Consider the following 25932-nt stretch of genomic DNA (forward strand, 5'->3'; position numbering starts at 1 on the left):
TTTACACAGGATCCGAAGACTGACCATCGGGAGCCCTCTCTCCTCTGTTATATCACTACAAAGTAGCAGATGTGTATTCCTCACACACGGGTGGAATGCCTCTGGATATCTGCTTAGCACAACATGCAGGGTTTCACTTCATGCTGCTCCTACTCATCGGTGTCGCGTTTAGTTGGCACTCAATTTCTGGGGGAGGTTTCTCCTCCCTCTGTTTCTTGACTGACCTGTAGGCCTTCCAACAGCATGGGTTGGGGATGGTGGATCTCATAAAAGCAGCTGCTTACCCATGTTGCAGTCACTTAGGGGTTCTTATTTCCTCTTTCAGAGGTGACCCTGTCAGTAAATGCATTTCTTGAGTGACAAGGCAGTCCCTATCCATATGGATGTTTTTTCTTGTGTGCCATGACATTATTTCGAGCCATAGGTTTGATACCTGTGCTCAGCTGATGGGAAGTCTGCTCTGCTGATAAGACTGCTCCTCCTCTGGTACACTCAGGGGTCCCAGATCAGTGAGAGAGTCATCTTCCACAGGGGCTGCCTCTTGGCAGCATTCCTGTTTTCACGCTCAGCAGAGAGGTTTGCAGACCTCTTCAGGTTGCTCTCACCCTGCGGGAGTCTCTCAGTATATGTTGCCTATGTTTACTGAGGGTAGATGGGCCCTGTGGGCTGTGTTTGCCTCAGAGGCAACTCCCTGCTGGGATTGGCAGGAGGTATTTTCTACAACCTGGAGGCTGTTTCCTTGTCTTACGGCCCAAGGGTCTGCCTCCTTATGTTGTTCACGTCTTCAGACTTTCACTCAGTCCAAGAGGAAGCCAGAGGGTACATGGGCGTGGTCGGAAGGGTTCGCGAACCTTTCCCTGCTTGGGCCTGCTTTTCCCTCCTAGAGCCCTTTTAAGTTAGCTGCCTCACTGAAAAAGCAGAGAGGGGGGACTGGTGGTGCTTCCGCACCAAAGGGTTTCTTCACTTTTCCTGTTTTCACCCTTTGGTGAGGACTGTCATCCTGCTTGTCCTCGGAGAAAGCAACATTGCTTAATTGTAACAGGTGTTATCCGAGGACAGCAGGTTGACAGTCCTCAAAATATCTTCCGGCCTTCTCTGAGTTGGTTTTTCCATGTACCTGCTATATCATGGACTGCCTGAGAGACAGGGAAGTGGCTGCAGTTGCACATGTAAGTGTGAGGACTTACATCCTGCTGTTCTCGGAAAACACCTATTACAGGTAAGCAACTCTGCTTTGCTTTCTGCCCCTCCGCCCTCCAGTGCTGCTGCAGTCCCCTCACTCATCCTCCATGCCATTAGAGAGTTGGAGGATCCTGGCCTTGCAGGGCCTCCAGCTGCTTCCTCTTCAGCTGTAGGCGACTGATGATGTCATTCAGGTGCCGGCAGCCGAGGAGGGGGAATACGCCCACGATCCACCAACTCTTTAGGAGCATGGAAGGTGAGTGAGGGGATCAGGGCAGGGGCAGCAGTGGCGGTTGTCGGGGGGTGGGTGGAAGGGATAGTAAATAATGTGCTGCCTCACCTGCCACTGATCAGGTTTCTCTTCTTCTGTTGCTGGCTGAAATATTTTTGGGGAGCCATGGTCCCTGCAGTCCCCCTGCCATTCCAATGCCTATATTTCTCAGCACTGAAGTCAGGTTCACTGGTCTGTAGTTTTCCGGATCCCTTTTTAAAAACTAGTGTTCCACTGGTCACCCTCCAGCCTTCAGGTACAATTTAATGACAGGTTGCAAAGTACTAGTAACAGCTCTGCAATTTAATTTTTTTATGTTTAAATATGTTTTATTAAAGATTTTCACCAAACAGGTACAAACAGAAGAGCACGTTAGTAAAATAGGATCAGACACATTGGCGCGCACTTTCTAATGTCTGTATACCAAGTGTGTACCGCAGCCACCCCCACTTCCCCAACCCAGCTTCCTTTGGGAGTATGTACAGATACTCCACTCTACAGTCATGGAAAATCTTAGTGGCATCTTCTGTTAAAAAAAAAAAAAAAAAAAAAAATGCACAGCAGAATTAAAAATGCCCTCATGACTCTTAAAGCCCCAATCACAACAGCGGGTAATTACAAACCATTAAAAATCAAGAGCTTCTCGTGGCGACTGCTGACAATGGACTCCATCCAAGTAAGCCACTTATGATTCTCCCCCAGTGGTCATAATATACTGAGCCACTCAATTTCCAGGTTCATACTCCATAGGCTTTACTGATTACAACATATAAATGCAGTATTGTTCTCTGCTGGTAAAAGACAGCTTTTCCATCTCCACCCCATGCGGAGGGCTTAATCTGCTCTAATACAGCCCACTTTAGATCTGCAAACCAATTTACTAAAAGGTAATTTACCTAATTTACACCACCTTGGCTGAACGTTCTCTTGCTGTATTAGTCTACTACAACGTTGTTACCTATTTACCTTCTGTACGCTGCCATGGGTGAAAGTTTGCTTTCAAAAAGGCAGTTAATAAATAATAATAAACTGACCTTGCTGTGCCATATAGTGCTCCATCATGGGAGCTTGAAGTTTTTTTTTTTGGTGTGAATGCAACTATAGTGCTCAGTCTAGGTTTAATAGACCGTTCTGTCTGACCCACATATAACAAAGGATACAGACACTTATGACATGTATTACATGTGTGGAGATACAACCACTATTAGTATACAAACGGCATTTTTGACTAGAAATGGAAAGTTTCCATACACAGTCCTCTAAAGTCTGCTTGCAAAATGAACACTGTCCACATGCTCGATGACCATAAAGAATGTTCCAGTGGATTTGGGATAAATCAAGGGCTGCTCCCATTCTATTCCGAATATTTTATCTACATTTATATGCTATATTTAATGGCTGATTAAAAACTGCATGTACAAATAAGGTATGCCAATGCTTTTTAATGGTCACAGGAATATATAAAAGCAAAATTATAGAAATAGTTATAAAAACAATTCATAAAATCCAGGGTGGGGAGCCTGGAAATGACTCCTTCCCCCCCCGTTCTCTCATGGGCACTCATGCATGGAAGTGTGACCTTGCTCTTCTCTGCGAGGTGTAACTTTGTGTTTGTGTAGTCAAGAAATGTATTCATAATTCAATAAAAAGGTATCACTTTAAACATTGTCTTGTTGATGACCTTTATTTCCATGAAAAAGGTGTGGGGAAAGCCAGAGATCAGCTGGGGACTGTAGCATTGTTAACAAGACTGAAATTGCACAGATTAGATGCACCTTATGGTCCTTATCTGCTGTCATTTGTTGGGCTATGGCTTTCTGTTTTTGTATGTGACACAATCTGGCTGGTTCCAGTAGGGACAATATATATATATATTTTACCAGCCTCCATTTGTGAAATCTACCTTTTTACATTAAAAACATTGCAGTTTTTGAGTTGAGCTTTTTCAAAGCTACCTTGAGTTCTACTTTAAAAAAAAAAAAAAAAAGGGGGGGAGGGGTAATAGGATTCTAGGACTGAGGTTAGTATCAGGATATGTTTGTTTGCAGTTGAATCATAACCCTTAATAATTGTTTATGCCTTTGAACCATATGTTTTATAAACAATGACTTTATTGTTCCCACACCACTGTAACTGTTGACAAAGTCAAAAGAAAAAGACCACCAGTTACTCTTCCAAAGATCTGTGACCAGGCACATAGGCAAGAATTAGAACGAAGAACGATCACTTCTTAAAAGTTATGCTCTTGATTTGCTCTTGATTTGGCTTGATTTGGCTTAAGTGATTTTCCATGGACAAAATCACCTTTGCAGCTGACCTTCCTTATTAAAGCAAGCTAGGTAATGTAAAATTACCTGTTTCTTTTTTCATGCTACATATAATTAGGAAAAAACGAAACAGGTATTCTGGAAATTGAAACAGCATGAGCAGTGACTAACAAAAAAAAAAATACTGAACAGTATAAATGCAAGGAAAAGACTGCCCTTGATTTGGAAAACCTCTAAAGCTCCTCTGGAAACATTTCAAGGCTCCTGCTGATTACCAGGTTCAGCCTTTCCAGTTTTTATTACCAAGTTTAATTTGGTAAAGATCATCATCTAAGAAGCCCTAAGCTATACTTCTCTGGGTAATTAAACTCAAACTAGAAGCCAGAATGACTCAAACTATATAACCTGCTGTTTAAATTTAACATGGTGTTTAAATGTGTCCAGAATGCTATTCCTTTGCCTTAACAATTATTTTTTTTAAGAAAAAGTATCCACATGGTTTTGTGGCCCATCTAGACCCCCAAAAATCCCCTGATGTTCCTGATTATTATGTTACATTTTACAGGTGTTTAGCGTTTGGAATACAAAGTTTTTTTTATTTATTTGAAATATTTCACCTTAGATATGCTATTAAAGAATCCCCTTTATTTCCAGTATTTGCTTTCATTTGATTGCCATTAATTGTGAGGACTTTTAATTTACCTTTATAATAATAGCATTTCATTAGCAACAACAGCCTTTTCTGCAAATCTAGATATTGACCTGTTCACTTGCAAATGTGAATCAGGATGAATACCCTGGTTTGTTTTTTCTACCTTAGTCATCTGCAAATAAGAGCAACCCATGGCAAATATTGGATCCGCTGTCCCATGCCTTCCCTCGGGCTGCTTTCTTGGACAAATGAATGTCTTGAAGAGAGTAATGTTATAACCCTTTGAGTTGGGGGTAAAAGTCTGCCTGTAACTTTTACAGGCATACTTTACCCCACATTTTGAATGCAAATTCATGCACATAAATGTGCTTTGAAAATGCTTCACCTTGCACAAAGTGACTCCTACAAACCTATAACTGCTGTTTGGAAGGAATAACTTGTGCAGGTTAACTTTATGGCTTACTTTTAAAAGTCTGTCCCCCACCCCCAAACGCCAGTCCCCAGTGCGCGTAAAAGTGCATGCAAAATCAGGTAGCACACATACTATATATATATCTTGAGCCCTAGGCAATTTTATCATAACCATTTACTTGCATATAACCATGGCTTTGAAAATTCAGCACTAAAGGGCCAGGAGAAGAAAGGGACCCCTGGTAACAGCTTTATTGGTGCACTTATTTTGTTGTTTTTTGGGCAGACTTAAAATACAGAAAACAAAAAGCATAATTTTCATACAGCCAGCATAATAGTAGTAATGTCTGCATGAGGATGGTACATGCAGACTTTATGGAGTATTTTTCAAGTATAAGTTTGCTTTGAAAATACTCGAGTAATTGGCAGAGTACATGCACACATTTCCTCTTCAGAAGGCGCAAACTTGTATGTGTACGTGTGTACCTTTTTCAAAACAGAGAGGATAACTTTCAAAGACCACGCGTGGCAGCTTATACCCAAGTATATGGCTGTGTGTTGATCTGCAATCGTATTTTATGACCCCCACGTATCATAAAATATAGGAATCTTTACCTCCGAACATGCATGCTTATGTATGCTTACACGCAAATACATGCAATGTATCGAAAGCATGCACTTTTCTTGCCTTTTAAAAAAATAAATAAAAATATGCGTGTATACTTTACATGCAAAATTAAAGTATGATTTACATAAAACCCAATTTACGTGCAGAAGTCATATTTTAAAACATGCCTGTGGAATTGAAATTAACCAGTTTACCAATTTCTCCACCAGTTGGCGCAGTCCTTCTCCAGGTCATTGATACGCTTCTACCTCTTCAGCTTGAACTCCCCCCCCCCACCCCCACCAAGTGACCCAGAGTTCCCACCCAGCCAACATTACACAATAAACAAGTCTGATATCAATTTTGCAATATAATTAGCGGGTATAAAATTATGCAAGTAGCTGCCAAATGTATGGGTGTGTCTTTCCAAACAGCAAGATCAGAACTGTTGGCTCCATCCTGGAACACCCCTTTTTATGTACATATATATGCACACAAACTGTGTGCATACTTTTGATTTTTATAAAATAGCAATTGCATCAGTACAGGCTACTTATGCGCATAAGTCTTTGAAAATTACTTGCAAAATATGCATGAATGTGCTGATTCCTACCCAACTCTGTCCATCGGAGCGCCTCTCAGTGTGGATAAAAGTAGGTACAAAATCGGGTTATGTGCATACTTTTATACATACTGAGCTCAGGTTAGTTTTAGAACAGTCATGTGCAAGCATAAATCCAGGTAAATCTTATGCATGTAAGTAGCTTTGAAAATTACCCCCAAAGTATAATATTGGCCATTGTACAGTTACGATGTATGGCTCTTATATCCTAAATGTTTTTGGTGTCTGCCTCCGTACTGCTTCAACAATGAGTTAAAACTTGCAGCTTACACATGTAAATACTTATTTTTCTTAATGATAAGGGCATATATTGTGATGATCTAAGCTATACGAGACTGACTTCTTTTGGGAGTGGAACAAGAGATTTACAGCCGATTTTCTCTTTGCTCTCTTTTGCAATATAATACTATCATTCCATTCTCTGTTGGATTTTACTAAAGCAGTGAATTTTTTGAATTGGTGTTTAGATGAGATTGTGGTTGACTATAAATAAACATGTTAAACTCTGCCAAAATGGAAGCGGTTGTAGTGAACATTGTACTGACTTTTCAGTATGGAGAAAAGACGGCTGAGGGGGGATATGATAGAGGTGTGTCAAATCATGAGAGGTCTAGAACGGGTAGATGTGAATCAGTTATTTACTCTTTCAGATAATAGAAAGACTAGGGGGTACTACATGAAGTTAGCATGTGGCACATTTAAAACTAATTGGAGAAAATTATTTTTCACGCAACGCACAATTAAACTCTAGAATTTGTTGCCAGGGGATGTGGTTAGTGCAGTTAGTGTAGCTGGGTTTAAAAATGGTTTGGATAAGTTCTTGGAGAGAAGTCCATTACCCCTGCTATTAATGAAGTTGACTTAGAAAATAGCCACTACTATTATTAGCATCAGTAGCATGGGATGTACTTAGTTTTTGGGTACTTGCCAGGTTCTTATGGCCTGGATTGGCCACTGTTGGAAACAGGATGCTGGGCTTGATGGACCCTTGGTCTGACCCATATGGCATGTTCTTATGTTCTTAACTTACTGAGTCAGCTGCCTGCATCACACCGATTTCTTCCTTCTCCTGCACTTGTATATAAAAGAAGCTGGTCTACTGTGGCAAGTTCATTTATGTCTCTGCCCCCCCCCCCCCCCCCCCTCTGTGCCTGGCTGAGAATGGTGAGGCTCTCACTGCTTCCCTATCTTTTGGCCATATGAGTCCTCTCCATGTCTGCACTGCTTGCACCATGAAGGCTAGTGTGCCACACAGCATTTGTGTCAATGAGGGTGTGCCTTGGGCTTGAAAAGGTTGGGAAACACTGTGCTAGACTCAAAATTGAATAAGGAAGCACATATTGCAACGGCCACTAGAAGTGCCTTTCCTCAACTTCCATTTGTTCACCAGTTGTGAGCTTATCTCCGTCGGATGCTTTGATCACTTCTTATTTAGACTATTATAATGCTTTATTTGTGGGTCTACATTTAAAGATTACAAAGCCTTCAAGCTGTTCAGAACACACCCGCTTGTGTATTGAGAGTATAAACCCTGCTTTTGAGAGTTTACTTTGGCTGCCTGTTCATTTTTGTGCACTGGCTTATGAGAGCAAACCGGTGTGTCTGTGTGTATCTTGCCTCCCTCCCCCTTCGTATAACGATGAAATAGCTTCAGCTAGAGATCTCAAACTTTTGGGATGCCAAGAGACAGGCAGGGGTGGCGTGAATGGGAGTCTGAATGGGAAGCTATGAGTAGATGTAGAACCAAGGCACTTTCGAATTCTACTTGTTGTTTTATTTAAATATATCATTGCCTCATTTTATTTTTGTTTTTAGATTTGTGTTTATTGTTTTTTTAAATACTTGTTTGTTGTACCTCACTTTGAGCCCTTTAGTGGAAAGGCATGTAGAGGAAATGATTGAACCAGTGGTCTGTTAATTATTTTTTCACAAGAAACTTAAAGGTGAATTTTAAAAGAGATGTGCATGCACAAAGTAGCAGATGCACGTGCAAATAGCGCATATTGGCGGAACCTCACACATATATGTGCAAGTGCTGGTGTGCAAATAAATGTGCTCGTGTAAAAAAGAGGCAGGCCAGGGGGATTCCTGGACAGGGCTAACATTTACACTCATAAGTTGCTATTTTATAACCAGTGCAAGTGTCGCGCACACGGTTGTTACCTGCGCATATTTACACCTGCTAATTATTTGGTGTAAATCAGAATAAAATTCTTTAAAGCCAAATACTGAAAGGGTGAGAGGTCTGGATAAACTGGGGGGAGTTCAGGCTGAAAAACCAGGGGGTTCTTGATGACCTAGAGATAGACTGGGCAAACTGGTGGACCAACTGGTAAAACTGGTAATTTCCTTCTCGCGTACATGTTATAAAATTGGATGTTTTAACACACACAAAAGCCAACAAGCACTAAAGAAATTACGTGAATTACATTTCCTCATGTAAATTAAAATTAGGAGCCCAAATACACACACACACACACACACACAATCAATATCTGCCACTTATCTAGTTATTTGGTGGCAGTGTTTAAAATTCATGCCACTATTTTTTGCTACACGAACATATTGTTGGGTGGACTTACGCATATTTGATATAGTGTGTGCACATTTGCGTGCACAATATAAAATACATCTGCATGGGCATACATGTCATATACATGCTCATATGGGCGAGCTCAAGCATGTTTTAAAGTTATCCTCTTAATTAAAAGGTGTGAGGTGCAAACAAGGACACAACAAAATAGAAGATGACAAAAACCCATAGATTAGTATTAATTGCAGCTGAACTTTTGGATAACTTAAGGTAGCTGCACTATATATTTTCCTTATACATATCTTTATGATGTGTACTTTTTGAAAGGAGTCTTCTGGATTGTCTATGTGATCTGCCCTATGCTGTCCAGCTAATTTACACTCTTATGAGGATATGATAGAGTTGCACATCTTTTATTTTTGCTTCTCTTTTGCCATTCTTAGTTCAGCTTTTATTTCTTTTTAGTTTATGCCTTTGCTTTATTTGTACTAATTTTATCTCGTTTGTTTTACTAGTGAATTATCCTTTTTTAATTTTTTAGTATTGTTTACTCATTTTAGATTTTGTTTTATTATGTATGTTTGCTATGTAACCCATCAAGAACAATGGAGACGAGCAGAATATAATTATTTTAAATAAGTAAATCACCAGGGGTCCCTGACAGATGGCAATTTATAAATAGGCAAATCCTGAACAGTCTGGGCAACTGGAGGCTTTTGTTTTCATTTATATCTCAATAAGGGCCTCATTTTCTAAAGTATCGCAGGCCTGCGATACTTTAGAAGATGAGGGGCGGGGGGGCCGAAATGGGGGGCGGGCCTGCGCTAGCCGGCAGCGATCGCACAGTCGTGGTGCGATCGCTGCCGGTTTCGCACCCAATAGCGCCACCATAGGAGGTGTAGCTATTGGGAGCGAAATAGGCAACGAAAAGGCACCTACCTTTTCGCTGTCCGCGGCGTCGGCCCCGGTGACGCCTCGACTCCTCCTCTTCCAGGGCCTACTCTGCCCCCATCCTGGTATCGCACGCGATAAGGGACTTTTCGCGTGCGAGCGGCTTGGAAAATGAGGCCCTAAATGTCTTAGAATTTATCATGGATTTCTTAAAAAATATATATTTTTTAAACTTTTTTATCCCATAATATGAGCGAATTAGCTTAATAATTGATCTTTTTAACTATAAAATGCCATGTCTCTAAAACAATGAGGCATATTTACTAAAGTGCCTTGACGCCTGTTTTGGCATCTAACATGCATGAATGGTAATGCTTGTGCTTGCATTTCCATTAATGCAGGAGAAAACCCCATAACACACTTCAAATGTTAATGAACTGTCGGCAGGCAAAACAGTTCATTAATATTAAAATGACAAATTGTTGTAAGAGACACACTGAGACATTTTCATAAGGACCCATTGTCAGAAAATCTTGGTTTCTGATAGACAGGATTCTTTTTGTGTGTTTGTGTTCTTTTCTTTTTTTTTTAATCAAAATAGTTAGAGATGCTGTTGTCCATGAGGTTTTGGGAGGTTAAGTTCCTCCTTCAGAGATAAAGCCCACTCTACAGGTTTCTATTAAATGAATTAGTAACAGAAAAAGGTGCACTGACCCAGGATTCTCCATTTCTACTTCCTCCTCCTTTTCTCTTCGGTCAGAAAAAACTATCAATTGATTAATTAATGCAGTAAAGTGCATGCATTTCTATACATTTGTCTCTCTTGTTTTCATATTCTTTGTATGTTTTCTAACGTTTAAGTACTAGAAATTTAAGAATTTCCCTGTCTCAGTCCAAATCAATTATTTCATCTAATTGTGGGCCATCAAATATTTAAAAAAATCTATTTAGGTTGCTGCAGAATTATCACAGTTGCCTCTAGTAATGTACTTTTCGTATGGGTAATGCCTAAAATGGAGAAGGCATGTTTGTATTTACAGTTGGCACTTGTGAAGTTGTGGGGCACTCTCATGTGATTTTTAGTCTGCGGTTTTTTATGTGCCCATTGCATACCCGTCTTGTTGCAGTGCCTACAGTTTAGAAGTGGAATTGTGGTTTCTGTTCCAAAGACTGCATAGCCACTAATGTGCTCTTTAGAATGGAAAGAGATATTTTGGGATCCCTGCAACTCCAGAAATGGATGTTTAGAAACAGGAGCACCAAGTGAAAATTACCACATACAGCAGATGGTGATTAGAGGTCTAAGAATAATGAGATTCAATGCCAAGTCAGATTGTTGAAAGCACCGAATAGAGGAAAGAGATTCTAAATACATTGGGAAGTAATATATTCAATTTTAGTATAAATAGCAACCAACTATGAAGCTTACTTAATAAGCTTTTAAAATAATCAATACCAGATACCATGGATTTGATTTATAAACTGTCTTTCCATAGAAATATATTTAAGGCAGCAAACCAGTAGTAAACTGATTACAAAAACAGTCATAAAAATTGATAATATAATTATCGATTGTAAATTAATGAAAAATAATACAACAAACTATTTTAGGAGGTAATTTTAAAATTAATTGTCATAGCAATTTTAAAAAGCCATTTATATATGTAAAGTGCAGTTACACGTGAGCATCCTATTGACAATTCAATGGCATATATTGTTTCAATTTTCAAAAGCCCACTTACATTTACAGCTGTAAGCACGTAAATGCTTTTTAAAATCAGGCCTTATTCTGAAACATGCACACTAAAACATACTCCTCAATAGCCTAATATTTTTATTTATTTATTTTAAAATTGTATGTTCTGCTTTTTCCAGGAGATTCTGTTCATTGCGGGTACTTTCCAGGTTCTTATGGCCTGGATTGGCCACTGTTGGAAACAGGATGCTGGGCTTGATGGACCCTTGGTCTGACCCAGTATGGCATGTCGTATGTTCTTACAAATATACGAACATAAAATAAGAACAATAACAGAACGACAAACATTGCTAAAAACGTATATAAAACCAAACGTTTAACAGTTCCAGAAGCCTCTAAATAACATGGCCTTAATCTGTTGTCTAAATTGCTTTCTATCATTCTCTTTCCTCAGCTGCACTGGGAACCTATTCCACAGTGAGGGGGGTGACAAATGAAAAAAGAACAATATCCTCCAGTCTAACAGCTCCAAAAAACAATAAGAACAAAAATAAAAGGCTGGAGAAAGAAATTCTGAATCGTTGCTTCTTTCTAACCAGATATCACTGATAAAAAGCGACATTTTTAATTGGTTTCTTGGGGAATATCCCCTGGGACTAGATTCTAAAGGTGGGGGGCAATATCTGAACATGCTTGCAGCCTTTTCCTCGAAGTCTCCTGTACTCGAATGAGGTCGCGCACAGGAAAGCTTCCTGTGCAAATATCAACTCTTATGACTGTATGTACTCAGGATGCGGTCCCAAACCCTTCATTGCTCTAAAACGAGGGTTCGAATTTTAAATGGACAGCCACTGGGAGCCTTAGATGCACACTTCAAATATTATAATTGTCTGTATCAGAATTATAATGCGATCATGCACATTGATATTTTCTAGAAATATTAAGCTTTTCGTGATAACATCGCTGGAGACAGATTGTTTTTTCTAAATTGCATTGATCCTAGAAATGTGGCCTTGGTGTGTGGTTGCGTGCTACTGCCAGTGACATTTTAATACATGATTGAAAACAAAGCAAACCAGTTCCTTTTGTCGTTTGCTCTTTGAGTGATCCTCCATTGTGTGCTTTCTGTTTCAGAGATTCGAGCTCAGCTAGTGGAACAGCAGAAATGTCTGGAGCAACAGACGGAGATGAGGGTGCAGCTCCTGCAGGACTTGCAAGACTTTTTCCGCAAGAAATCAGAAATAGAAACGGAGTATTCCCGCAACCTAGAAAAATTGGCAGAAAGGTTCATGGCCAAAACAAGAAGTACAAAAGATCATCAGCAGTACAAGTAAGCAGTGCTTATGTTTACATTGTTCAGCGTGATTGTTCTTCCATGTTAGCATTTTTCTCTTATACTCTCCAGTACTCCTGATCTATTGGCACTACGGTACTACTTGGGTCATGCAGTTGAGACCAGCAGCTTCCATTAGTTGCATCATTGCTGCATCCTGACAACAAAATTGATCCCCTCCCCCCCCACAGGGCCGGTGCAAAGGGATTAGGCACCTTGCGCCCCCCCCTTGTCTCCCCCCCCCCCCCCCATTGCGCCGCTACTCCGATTTCAGCCCCAATTGCACTGCTCGCAGCCGCGCCTCCACCCCGATCTCAGCCCCGATAGCGCTGGGCTGTCAGCAGCTGAAACTCTACTCCTCCCCCTTGCCGCCGCTTGCAGCCAGAGGCCCACAAGGCTTGCGCCCCCCAATGATCAGCGCCCTAAGCCCAGGCCTAGTTTCCCTTGTGGTTCTGCGGCCCTGCCTCCTCAGTATTATTGGTGCATGCCCTTAGGTCTATAAGAGTTTCACTAATTTAACAAAAAAGGAATGCTCATAATTATTGGGGGCATATATATTACAAAACATAATAGGTTTCCCATTTAGAAGGCCTTCCACACTAGGTAACACCCCTCATTGTCCAGAAGGATCTTAGTATCTTGAAAAGATATTGTTTTAGCTATCAAAATCGCCACTCTTATTTATTCTTTCTATGAGTATGGTTTTGCTATTATGATGTTTTATATTTCTTGATTTTATTGTTGTACTGCATATAGAGTTTAGCTTGTTTCTGTGTCGGGATCTATAACAGCTTGGCTTATTCTTTTTTTCTAATAGGAAGTGTACTGGTGTTTTAGGGCCAGGTGTAATATGTGCAGTGTTGCCTTTTTATAGGTAGGGCTGATACTGTTTGTGAGCTGGCAGCTAGTGCTGTTTTGGTATGGAAGGTTTACTGTATTGTAATTGTAATTCACTTTTTTCAGAGGATTCATTTTCATTTTGTTTTCAGCATCAAATTAAAGACAGCACAATTCTAAATGTCTTCAATACTTAACCTAAAGGCTGTATGTGCTGTGCTGTGTCTGGGTCCCTCAGACAGCAGTGAGTGCATCTTAAGAAGAGATCAGTGAAGGGTGAAAGATGATTGATGCACTCATAATATTTCTGTAACATTTGGAAAAAAGAGCAGTGCACTCATATACACATTTGCATACACAGTTAATGGAATGCATGCATCTATGCAGATTATGCTCAGTTATTCAAATAGGTTCATGAGTGTATCACTTATCATTGGTAGCTCTGTTGGTTCTGTTGATCCCTTTGTAGATTGTCCATTATCACTGTCCTGGGGATGCTAGAGCAGAAGGAACAGAGATGAGCAAGAGAAGGCAGGTTCAGGGGTAGTGGTGGCATATTTATGCAAATGAGGGGGGAGTCCGGTGTCTCTCCCCTCTCCCCTGGTCCTCGAGGGTCCAACCTGGTCTGGAAAAGTTGGAACCTTGGGGGACAGGGGATGGAAGAAGGAAAGGTCCTATGGGCCTTTGAAGTACCTAGCAACACCCCTGCCTGAAACCTTGGTTTTCTGTATGGAAGAGCTCACAGCATAGCTTCCCTAGGTAACTCTGGAGCGTCTTGGTATACTCTGGGTCATATTCTTATTTTAGGATTGAACCATCAGGTTTCCTTTTGAACACAGATTTCATTGTGGCTGATATGAACCAGGCCTCTCAAGGAGGGAAATGGTACAGCAATCGTGGGATTAGGCTACAAATTTCCAGATCTGGACTCTCTTTCCAGCTCCATGCGGGAGGCCTTTCAGACCAGGAAGGTTTTGGAGCTTTTCCATACCTCAAGGAGGTAGTAACAGAGGCCAAGCTTCCAGTTGTTAGAATCTCTATCACTGAAGATCTTCACATTTCCTTTTTTTAGGCTCATAGGTGAATCAGGGATTCAGGGTTTGGCCCTAGGTTCTGCTCTGAGATACGGTGAGATAAAGAAGAATGACAAAAGACAAGGAAGGACAAACTTCAAATAATTTTACATGGGTAGCTAAATAGTTCCTGGCTGAAGATTGCTCTCTCCCTTGAAGTAAAAGCACCTGCACTAAAAAGGGAGGTGCTGGCCAACAATGAGAAAGCATTTCATTTTGAAATCCCAGCGCTTGGTTTGACTTTGCACCTGCAAATCCGCAGATACTTAAGTGCCTGTGGCCCTGTCGGCTCCTGCATGTTCAAAGGGAAGCTGAGGAGTTTCATTTAGAAAGTATCCTCATATGCTCTGCGCATCATTTAAAAATGTCCTCTGTAATGGGATTTATCGGATTCATAATTGTAATACCATGATTAACTTCCTGATAGGGGGCACAGTCCTGATTACAGATAGCAAAATGCCTACACTTAATATCAGCCTGCAAAGCATGTGTCTTACTAACCAGTAAAGATTATGGCCATTTGTAACTGCTCATCTACACATGGGCTCATTAGCTCAGCTAAATATACTTTATTCTGATGAACTCTTTCTTTTCACAAAAATACAAGCTTTTACTTATCTCTGAAGGAAGCAATATTTTTCTACTGCTGTTGCCCAAGGCCACCTTTCTCTACTGGTGCAGCATGGATGAAACATATCTTAGAACTGATCTCTGAACCATTGCTCCAGCCTGGGCCTACTTATTCTAACTGGCTTTGCTGCACTATTTTTGTAGGGTACTGACATGGTGCCTATACTTATAACTCTGGTATAACCCTGAATTGTGAAATTGTTTAGCATTATAGATCTGAAGAAAACGAGAGAGAGAGCAATAAATCCTGGTGGGGTCATCTTTGGTTCAGGCATCAGAGGTACTGAGGATTTGCAGATGAAAAGCATATCAATGACACAGGGTCATGTGATCACAGAATACTCTAAGAGCAGATTTCTCAGACTTCTGGAAAATCCTGGAAAAATCTTTCTAGCCATTTGTGGAGTTTTTGTGTGTACCGATAGCCTCACACCATATCTAATTGCATAGCAGCTTACTCTGACAGGTTTGATCTTAGAAGGCCATGACAAGGTTCATATAGTCAGGACCATGGCAATTTTGGCTATGATTCTAAGAGTGGAGGGTGAGAGACAGGGTGGGGATGAGCTGGGATTGAGTAGAATAACTGAAGGTACTTTGAGCGCTTCCCTTGCTTTTGTTTGGGCCACAGGAGTCTTCCCTATATCCTCTCTGGACATTTAGAGGTTGCTTTTAAAAGAGGCTTACATGCATCAAACCCTATTTTATGTGCATACATGGCACTTTGAAAATCAACCGGGACGAGGGGGGGAGGGTAGAATGGGGGTGTGTGGTTGTTCTACAGGTAAAAGGAGGTATGTAACATGCATACTTTTACCTGCACTCAAAGTCTGTGTTCTGGGTGGGGCCTACTTTTCATTTTAGGAAGTATGTTTGTAAATTTACATTCAGAAAGCTACATGTATATCAAGCAGGATGTAACTTTCTGCTTGGATGTCCCTGAGCAGATCGGGGCAACCAGCAAATGTTCAAAGCAGATTTCTGCACCTAAGTCCATTTGGAAAAGTTAGGTTAAAGTATGCAGACTAGCCCTATGCAGATTGTCTGAAAATTACCTTCTTAAATACAAGTTAGTCAGTCACACTCATGATCCACCGATTTTTTTTCTTATTTGTATGAGGACGGGGGTGTTGTAATTTGTGTTGAATTCAGCACCCCCAAATATTTTCAGCAGTTGCCTCCTATGTGGCTGACTACTGTCCGCTTATTGCAATCCACCATGTGCATCATTCAGCACATGCTAAAGCCATGATCAAGTTGTACCAGAACATACAAGAGGCTATTAATATATTGGAGGTGGCTATTCTTATTCTTACTGGTTAGGGCGACAAAGGTCTTAGCAAATGCAGCATACAACTCGTTTAATCTCTCCTCCAAAGTTATGTCTTTTAGAGTAGCAGAAAGGAAGGGCTTGTGGCTACAAGGTTGATTTCTGGACACATCCTATCAAAGGCACATGTTTTAGGTCCCTTTTGAAGGTTAAATTCTGATTTTAAAAAGCTGTTTAAGAAGATGGCCAAAAGAGAGAAGTCCACGTTGTCACAGGACAAATCTGGACACAGGCAATAGTCCTTTAATTCCCTCCAAATAGAGATTTCCAGAAAAGAGAGAATATTGATTTCCCAGGGGATGCAAGGCTCTGCAGGCCCTTTTAATTGCATAGTTTTTGAGAAGGATGAAGCCCTTGTAACAGAAAACAGAACAACCTATATCTGCTAGTAGGAGAGAAGCTGCAGAACTTCCAAGTCTGGGGAAAATCCATTGCAGATGTCTGGGTCATGGATGTCATTCAAAAGGTTGTCTCCTAGAATATATAAGGCCACTTGAAGGGCTTTTTCATGAGCTCAAGAAGTGTCCAGGAGTTCTGATGTAAAGGTATTCAGGGTTGTATCCAAGCCACTTGATCTTCATGCCCATATAGAAATTGAATACATATAACTCTTGCAGATATAAAGGCTTTTAAGAAGGCCTTGAAAACATGGCTATTCAGAAAGGCATTTGAAGATTAACATGGCTTAGCTCTTGTGTTCTTGTCTGAATAGTTTTTGTACTTGTTTTTATCTGACTGTACATGCAATGTTTTTTGAATATATAGTTTTTTTTATTATGTATGTGCATTTTGTAAACCACTATGATCTATGGAGTATGTGATATATATATAAAAACAATTTTGATAAATAAGAAGAAAGCCAAGGCTCCAGTCTAATCTCCCATTCCCTTGACTATGGTACATTGGGCTCGATAGATTCCTTCTCGAGTTTGGCAGCGTGGATGCAGGCTTTGACCCAGTGTATACCCGTGACTCTACCAACAAGAAGGGGATCTTCACTGATGAGACTAAATGGAGGGACATACCAAGATTTTGAGGTATCCAAGACTTTGGAGGGGCACACCATTCCGCCACAACCAGTGCTTAACTGTTTGGGAGTCTTTTATGTCCCAGACCTGGTTAAGTGGTTTGAGTGATGCAGAAGAAGGAGGGCAGATGAGTGATTGTTCAGTGCTTATGGAAGCATAGCATGTAGGAGCAATGGAGGAAATTGGTCTTGGAGATGAGATTGAATTACTGGGCAAGATGGGAGCTGGATTTAGGGGGAGTTTGGACAAAATACTTCTTCCAGATATATTGCAGTTTTCCTCTTCCACCAATGGTGAGGCTTTTAAATTTAAGAAAACCCTCTGTGGCCACTATTGAGGGCTATGAGAAGGACCTTAAAGATTATGGAAGTTGAATTGTCAAGATGAAACAATTGTTTGAAATTGGAGAAACATGGAAGTGCTATAATAAAGGGCAACTCTTTTGTACATAGGAAGTTGGAAAGCTTCAGATATGTGATTTGGGGAAGGAATTTGAGGTTTATTAATTTTCCAGAAATGGTTTATTTGAAAGCGATAGCAATTTACCACCCAGGAAAAGGATCAAGGAGTCCTTGTGAACATGACATAAGAAATTGCCATACTGGGTCAGACCAAAGGTCCATCAAGCCCAGCATCCTGTTTCCAACAGTGGCCAATCCAGGCCACAAGTACCTGGCAAGTACCCAAAAACTAACTAGATCCCATGCTACTGATGCCACTAATAAAAGTGGTTATTCCCTAAGCCAACTTGATTAATAGTAGTTAATGGACTTCTCCTCCAAGAACTTACCCAACCTTTTTTAAACCCAACAATACTAACTGCACTAACCATATCCTCTGGCAGCAAATTCCAGAGCTTAATTATACGCTGAGTGAAAAAGAATTTTCTCTGATTAGTTTTAAATGTGCTACTTGCTAACTTCATAGAGTGCCCCCTAGTCCTCCTATTTTCTGTTAGAGTAATAACCAATTCACATTTATCGATTCTAGACCTCTCATGATTTTAAAGACCTCTGTCATATTCCCCCTCAGTTATCTCTTCTCTAAGCTGAACAGCCTAACCTCCTCATAGAGTAGCTGTTCCTTCCCCTTTATCATTTTGGACACCCTTCTCTGTACCTTCTCCACTGCAATTATATCTTTGTTGACATGCGGCGACCAGAATTGTACACAGTACTCAAGGTGCAGTCTCACCATCGAGCGATACAGAGGCATTATGACATTTTCCGTTTTCAATACGATTTCAATGTATTATCCACTATTACTCCTAGATCTTTTTCCTGGGTGGTAGCTGCTAATATGGAACTAACATCGTGTAACTATAGCATGGGTTATTTTCCCCTATATGTATCACCTTGCACTTTCCACATTAAACTTCATCTGCCATTTGGATGCCCAATCTTCTAGTCTCGCAAGGTGGTCCTGCAATTTTTCACAATCTGTTTATGATTAATTATTCAAACTACTTTGAATAATTTTGTATCATCTGCAAATTTGTTTACCTCACTCGTCGTATTCCCTTCTAGATCATTTATACATATATTGAAAAGCACTGGTCCAAGTACATATCCCTGAGGCACTCCACTGTTTACCCTTTTCCACTGAGAAAATTGACCATTTAATCCTACTCTCTGTTTCCTGTCTTTTAACTAGTTTGTAATCCACGAAAGGACATCGCCACCTATCCCATGACTTTTTAGTTTTCTTAGAAGTCTCTCTTGAGGGACTTTGTCAAACTCCTTCTGAAAATACAAATACACTGTATCTACTGGTTCACCTTTATCCTCATGTTTATTAACCCCTTTAAAAAAAAATGAAGCAGATTTGAGAGGCAAGATTTCCCTTTGGTAAATCCATACTGACTGTGTTCTATTAAACCATCTCTTTTTATGTACTCTGTGATTATGATCTTTAGAATAGTTACCACTATTTTTCCCGGTACTGAAGTCAGGCTCACTGGTCTATAGTTTACTGGATCGCCCCTGGAGCCCCTTTTAAATATTGGGGTTACATTGGCCACCCTCCAGTCTTTAGGTACAATGGATGATTTTAATGATAGGTTACAAATTTTAACTTATAGATCAGAAATTTCATTTTTTAGTTCCTTCAGAACTCTGGGACGCATACCATCCAGTCCAGGTAATTTGCTGCTCTTCAGTTTGTCAGTGTGGCCTACTACATCTTCCAGGTTCACAGTGATTTGGTACAGTTCATCTGACTCCTCACCCTTGAAAACCATCTCCAGAACCAGAATCTCCCCAACATCCTCATTAGTAAACATAGACTAAATTAATTATTTGCTTCTATCTGTAATGACCTTATCTTCCCTAAGAGCCCCTTTAACCCCTCGGTCATCTAATGGTCCAACCGACTCCCTCACAGGTTTCTTGCTTTGGATATATTTTTAAAGTTTTTATTATGAGTTTTTGCCTCTACGGCCAATTTAATTTCAAAATCTCTCTTCGCCTGCCTTATCAATGTTTTACACTTCACTTGACAATGCTTATGCTTTTTCCTATTTTCTTCAGATGAATCCTTCTTTGTTTTTGAACGATTTTTTTTTTTTTGTGGCTAAAATAGCCTCTTTCACCTCACCTTTTAACTATGCTGGTAATTATTTTTCCTTCCTTCCATCTTTCTTAATGTTGGAATACATCTGGACTGTGCATCTAGGATTGTATTTTTAAACAGTGTCCACACCTGTTGTACACCTGCTCTGTCTTCTGCTTTTCCCTTTCTCTATGCTCTCTCATCTTCATCTGCCTTCCTCCTGAGTCTCCTGACTTTCCCCCTCCACCTCCTTCCTCTCACTATCTCCACCTTCCTCTCTTTATTCCTCTGCTGCTCCTCTCTGCCATTGCTCTCATCCTAGCACTCCTGCTCTCCTCTGCTCCCATCCCTCCTGTCTTGCTTGACCTTCCTTAACTCTCTCCTCTCTATACTTATTTGCCCCGCACTGACCCTCTCACACCCAGGCACATTCCTTCCGCTTGCCATCCTCACACCTTTCATGTCCACACTCTCTCCTCCCTTTTACTCTAAACAAAAAAGACAGATAAGACAGATACAAACACATGCACACTTCTTTCATATACAGATAGAGGCAGCAGACAATGGGAAAGATTAACATGCAGGAAAGCCGTTAAAGAGGAGACAATCTACGCAAGTAGGTGATGTAAAGCTCTCTCCTCTCCAATGCCTGACAAACTGTCAAAAAAGCAGCTGCAGGAAGACTGGCTTTTATAGTCCAAGAAAATAACCCATGATGTGACAAAATAGTGTAGTATTTTACTGCTTCATGCAAAGCGCTATTTCCTTCATTATCCTAAGCACACATGGTGTTTATCTAAAATAATGCAAGACCTGAGGCAATGGAGGGTAAAATGAGAAGAGGATAAGTGACTTTCCCAAGGTCACAGGGTCCAGCTGTAGGATTTGAACCCTGGCTTCCCTGCTGCTGTAACCACTAGGCTGCTACTCCTAGCTGGTAGACGGATGAAAGCAGGATAGGCAGGGATTTATTTTGATGTAAAGTTAAACCATTTATGATTTAGTGGGTAGAGAGTTAGAAAAATATAACTATATGGGTGATTCTTAAAGGGGAAATTACCATATTAATTTTTTGTATTTAGGGTTAATGTGTTGGGTATGTATGTATAAAGCAGGTTTTCTATGATACATTATTCGGTTGGGAGGATAATATTTTTCCAGGATGCGTTTTAGAGGATGGTTTGTTTTTATTTAATATGTCTGGATTATATTTCCCATTGTAAATTGCTATGAGCTTCCTGGTTGTGGCTTTTAATAACTCTAAATTATTATTATCAGTAACACGTTCACACAAAAGATCACAGGGGTGTTCCATACCAATCCTGCCTCTGGAGTTCCTCTGTGTGCTGAGAGTTTCACATGAGCCCGAACAAATACGCCCTTATTTGAAGAGAGCTGTTTTCTGTTCCTGTATGGTACCTGTGTTTAATTCTCTCTCGCTTTCTGAGAGGAGGTCGGGGCTTCTATTTCTGCTGGATTTTTAAAGAGAAATCCACTTTTTTCCTTTTCTGAATAGATAACTGCTTTTTTTTTTTTTTTTTAGCTTCACAGGGGCCTACACCTTGCAAGTATACAGTCCCTCAGTTCACTGCTTCCACTTCATATATAGTGACAGATTTGTGATTGGCAGTGGACATTTCAGTTGAGCCTGCTCATTTAGGAAAATAGTCCCTGGTGTATTTTTTCTTTTCTATAATTGATGTACAAATGAGTGGAGGATGAGGGAAATAGTTCACTGAAATATCTGTGGGTCAGACCAATTTTGTTGAAGCTTGAAGGTTGCCCTGTCTGTGCTCAGCTGTTGAGATTAAAGAGAGAAATCACCAGACTAAAGACTAAACTACAGTTTTTGTTAAAAGAAAAGACTATTCTATCTGGTACCACCAGCACAAAAGTCTCTGAGAAGGAGCACGCGGACTGTGGATCACAGACACCTGCTGTTTTCTGCTCTTCCACAGGAAGTAAATCGTACTCGGCAGGGATTAAAACAGATGAGGAACACTACTGTGCTAAGGACCTTATAAGAGATGACAGAGGCAAGCAAAAGAAAGACAAATGCCGGTAGAGAGCTCCATAATGAAGGGGCATCGAGTTAGGAAATAACTGTAGGGGGAGAGACAAGTCATTTGCTTTGGCCTTCAGGGATGGGCAGAAAGTGCAGAAGTTAGCTATAGAAATGTGAAAAGCAGATGAACTAAATATCATTGTACACCTAGGTACAAGTGACCTGAGAAATGAACAGTTGCAAACTATTCAAAAGCGGTTTAAGGAGTTGGGGAGGGATTTTGGACAGGTAGCCAAATCCATGACCTTTTTAGAAGTTGGTGTATTGGGTACATCTGCTGACTGAGAATGTACCTGGGAGAATAAGGATCTTTGCAGATGAGATGGCTTACATTCATCCCAAGAAGGGGTGGTTCAGTCCTTAGCTATCGTTTCCATTCCTACTTAGACTGGCATTTACACTAAGCAAGGGTTGCTGTCCCAATCTGCTCTTCCCCACAGTCAAACACAGGAGAGGTAAACAAGTAGGCTTTAAAGGGATAAAAGCCCAAAATAAATCATTTGATAACATACAGGAGGAAGTATTTGACATGCTTAAACAAGAGTGGGTAAAGCCACGGGACCCAAAGGGATACACCCCAGAATACTGAACATGCACATAATGTGCTAACCCAGCCCTTCACAGCTCTGTTCAACTTGTTCTTGAGATTAAGGAGGTTTCAAAAGACTTGAGGACCGGGCGTACTGGAGGATCCAAGATGGCGACACAGTAGGAACGGGCTACGGGTCGCTCCACGATTTTGCTGAAAAAGTTTGACCTAAAAAGGAAAAATGCCACCGAAAAGGAAGGGGAAAGTCAGGGTTTACCCCTCGACCCCCCAACTAACTTCGGCGGCTTACCAGGAGATTACCCGTTTTCTTACTTCCTCCACCACATTACTACCAGGGATCGAGGAGACCTTGGAGCGGAGCCAGCAGAGAGGGGAGTCCGCTCCGGAGGAGATAAGCCTGAGTCCGGACCTGAGGGCTGCACCAAAGCAGGAAACTGGTCGGATGTTTCAACTTGATGCGCCGGAGAGTGGTTCTGCTTCCGGAGCATTTGCAGAGTTACCAACGCTAACGTCGACTGCTGTGCCAAGTGCACAGGAAAACAACGCAGCCGACCCGGGAGAGGTGAACCAAGTTTCGGGAACAACAGAGACTGGCCATGGAGAAGGGGCTACTGGGGTAAGTCCCGCGGATATTTTCCTGCCTTTACCCCGGGTAACCTCCCCAGTTGCGGCACCCCTAAAAATCCCAGAGCGACCAGAGACTGTGACAAATGCAGCGTTGTGGGATTTGATGGTAGGGGTTGCGACCGTAGTTAATCAAGTTAATGAGAAAGTGGAAGTGTTAGCTTCTCAAGGGACTCAAAATTCACAGGAAATCCAACAGAAATTTGATTTGGTTACAAAGAGAATTGAAAAACTTGAAGAAAAAGAACAGGAAAATCTAAATTTCAAAGCTGCTGTTGCAAAGGACAATCAATTCACAGCGAGAAGGATTGAAGCACTGGAAAATGTTCATAGACAATTAAATATTAGGATATTAAACTTTCCTCGTGTAATAGGAGAAAATCCTTATATATCACTGAAAAAATTCCTGAAGGAAGTTTTGGGGTTCCAAGAGGAAAATTTGCCCAATATTAATAGATGCTTCTTTCTGCCTAATCGAACTTCCCTTCCTACTTCAAATAGAGGAAATATTCAGGAAAATTTAACCGATTTCCTAGAAAATTCTGAACTAGAGGTTATAGATAGACCTACGTTATTAGTTTCCTTAATATCACTAACAGATGTTCAGTTAATCATGAAAAAGTATTTCTTGAAATTTCCCACTCTCTTTCTTGGTGAAAATGTGAATATTTTTCCTGATTTGTCCCCAATCACTCAAGGAAGGCGAAGGGAATTCTTAACCCTTCGCCAACAGGCAATTGCATTGGGTTATTCCTTCAAATTAAAATTTCCATGTAAATGTATTTTAAGGAAAGGACCAGAAGTTAACATATTTTTCACTTCTCAACAGCTAAACAATTTTCTAATATCTAAATTACCCCTTACATCTTCCCCAATAGATACGTAAAAAGTGGTGGATAGATGTCGCTTTTCCTTAAAGGAATAATTAAGTTTATTTAATGTATTCAGTTTGCTATAGTTCTCTGCAACTCCGGATCCTATTTGTAGGTGGAAACACTATATATATATTGATTTGTAAGTTGAGGACTTATGGAATTTAATTTATTTCCTTTTTGGGAGTGTATAAACTCATTTATTTCATTCTAATGATATGCTTTATGTTATTATATTCTATTTGTTAATATTTCTTACAAGCAAAATGTATGATTTTGTAAGTTAAAACTGATAAATAAAGAATTAAAAAAAAAAAAAAAAAGACTTGAGGACCAATGCAATAAGCTGTGCTTTTTAGCAAAATGCACTGCTTAACCCTAGTTGTGCACACATTTTGTGCATGTAACCCTACTGCCAGTGCAGCAAGGAGTTTTACATATATGAAATGTGTGGGTGAAAACTGTGTGTTCTACTTAGTGCTCTTGCATGGAAATTCTATGCAAATGAAAGCATTGAACGCTATCCCCCAATGCAGAGAGATGTCCTGGCTTAGCTCAAGTTTTCTTAGTGCTGGGAATTTTACTCCTGATCAGATCTGGAGTAAAGTTTCCAGCACTGCTGTGCTGGCACTATTAGGGGGCAGAAAAGAATCACAGGATAACAATACCCTGAGATTCCGCACCAGTTAGTGATATCGGGGTTTGGGGGCTCCTGTCTGGTCCCCCTCAGCACAGGTGGTTTTGGTGTTTCCACTGAGACAACTTTCCGCAGCAAAATTCTGGATCTCCCAGGCACAGAGAGATGCTCTGAACCATCCCGGCCTCCTCCATTTCTCCTTCCCTGTCTCAAAGCAGGAAGCTCCTCTGCCAGCTCAGACCTGACAGAGGGTCCAGTCTAAAGGAAATGCTGGAGCTGCTTCTGCAGGGCCCTCAGCATCCCCCAGGCATGAGCCAGCAATCCCCGCCCCAAGTACTGAATGCACATTTTAAATTGGGTTTGTTCACACATGTTGTGTATGTACACATTTTTACTCCTGATGCATTAGCATAACATTAGCTTACTATATTGGGGGTTTAAAAAAAAAATGTGTGTTAAGAAAATGTGTGCTGAGTTTCAGCTTTTTGCATTGGCGTGTTCAATAGTAAGCAAAGCTACGGGAACACTATTATAGAAAAAGAGAGTGTAGCACCTTGCAACAAAGAGAGTACAGGATACCAGGTAACATGGGTTCACAAAGGGAAGATCCTGTCAGACAAACTTGTTTGAATTGTTTAATGACATGTCTGATCAGGAAGGTGTGGAAGATGTTGCCTCTCTGAACTTAATAAGGCTTCAGAACATTGATAAACTGGAAGATTGATATGGGAGTAGACTAGACAATTGTAAACTGAGTGAGTAACCAGTGGAGTGGCAGGGTGCAGTGTATGGTGGTAAATGGAATCCATTCTAGTTAAGGCGAATTTGATACTGGAATTAATTATTTTCATATTTTTATTAACAACCTTGCTGAGAAGCTTGAGGGAAAAATATTCTTATTTGCAAATGATATAAAAATCTGTAACAGAGTGGACTTGATGGAAGGGGTGTAAAATAATGAAAGGTGATTTGAAAAAACTCCGCTGGGGACAAAGAGAAGTACAGTGTCTGGGCAGGAGCATACCTGGGAAAAAAATGGACATCCAGGAGTGAGTGTTGTTCTGCCCTGAAGCAGAGTAGGATACAGGAATGGGGCTGAAGACCTGGACCAGAACAGGAACAGTAATCGGAGTTGTTACAGGAGCTGACTTGGCCTGGAGTAGTGTCATCATGAGTGCTGGCTTGGCATGGAGAAGAACCTTTGCAGACATTGGCTCAGTATGGACAGCTGATGTAGACTCACTGGAGCTGGCTCATTCTGATCAGCCGAT

General features: G+C 40.7%; 1 protein-coding gene across 5 annotated transcripts in view; it reads left to right on the plus strand.

Annotated features, from left to right (window-relative positions):
- The window catches only part of SRGAP1 (SLIT-ROBO Rho GTPase activating protein 1), a 483812-nt gene that overhangs the window by 168752 nt on the left and 289128 nt on the right, over positions 1-25932 (plus strand). For all 5 annotated transcript variants that reach the window (XM_029615376.1, XM_029615375.1, XM_029615378.1 and 2 more), the window contains exon 2: positions 12267-12462. In XM_029615376.1, the coding sequence (XP_029471236.1) occupies positions 12267-12462 (196 nt within the window). The remainder of the gene's footprint in view (positions 1-12266; positions 12463-25932) is intronic.

The sequence above is a fragment of the Rhinatrema bivittatum genome, chromosome 9, assembly GCF_901001135.1.
Source record: "Rhinatrema bivittatum chromosome 9, aRhiBiv1.1, whole genome shotgun sequence".
In the NCBI taxonomy this organism is placed as follows: Eukaryota; Metazoa; Chordata; class Amphibia; order Gymnophiona; family Rhinatrematidae; genus Rhinatrema; species Rhinatrema bivittatum.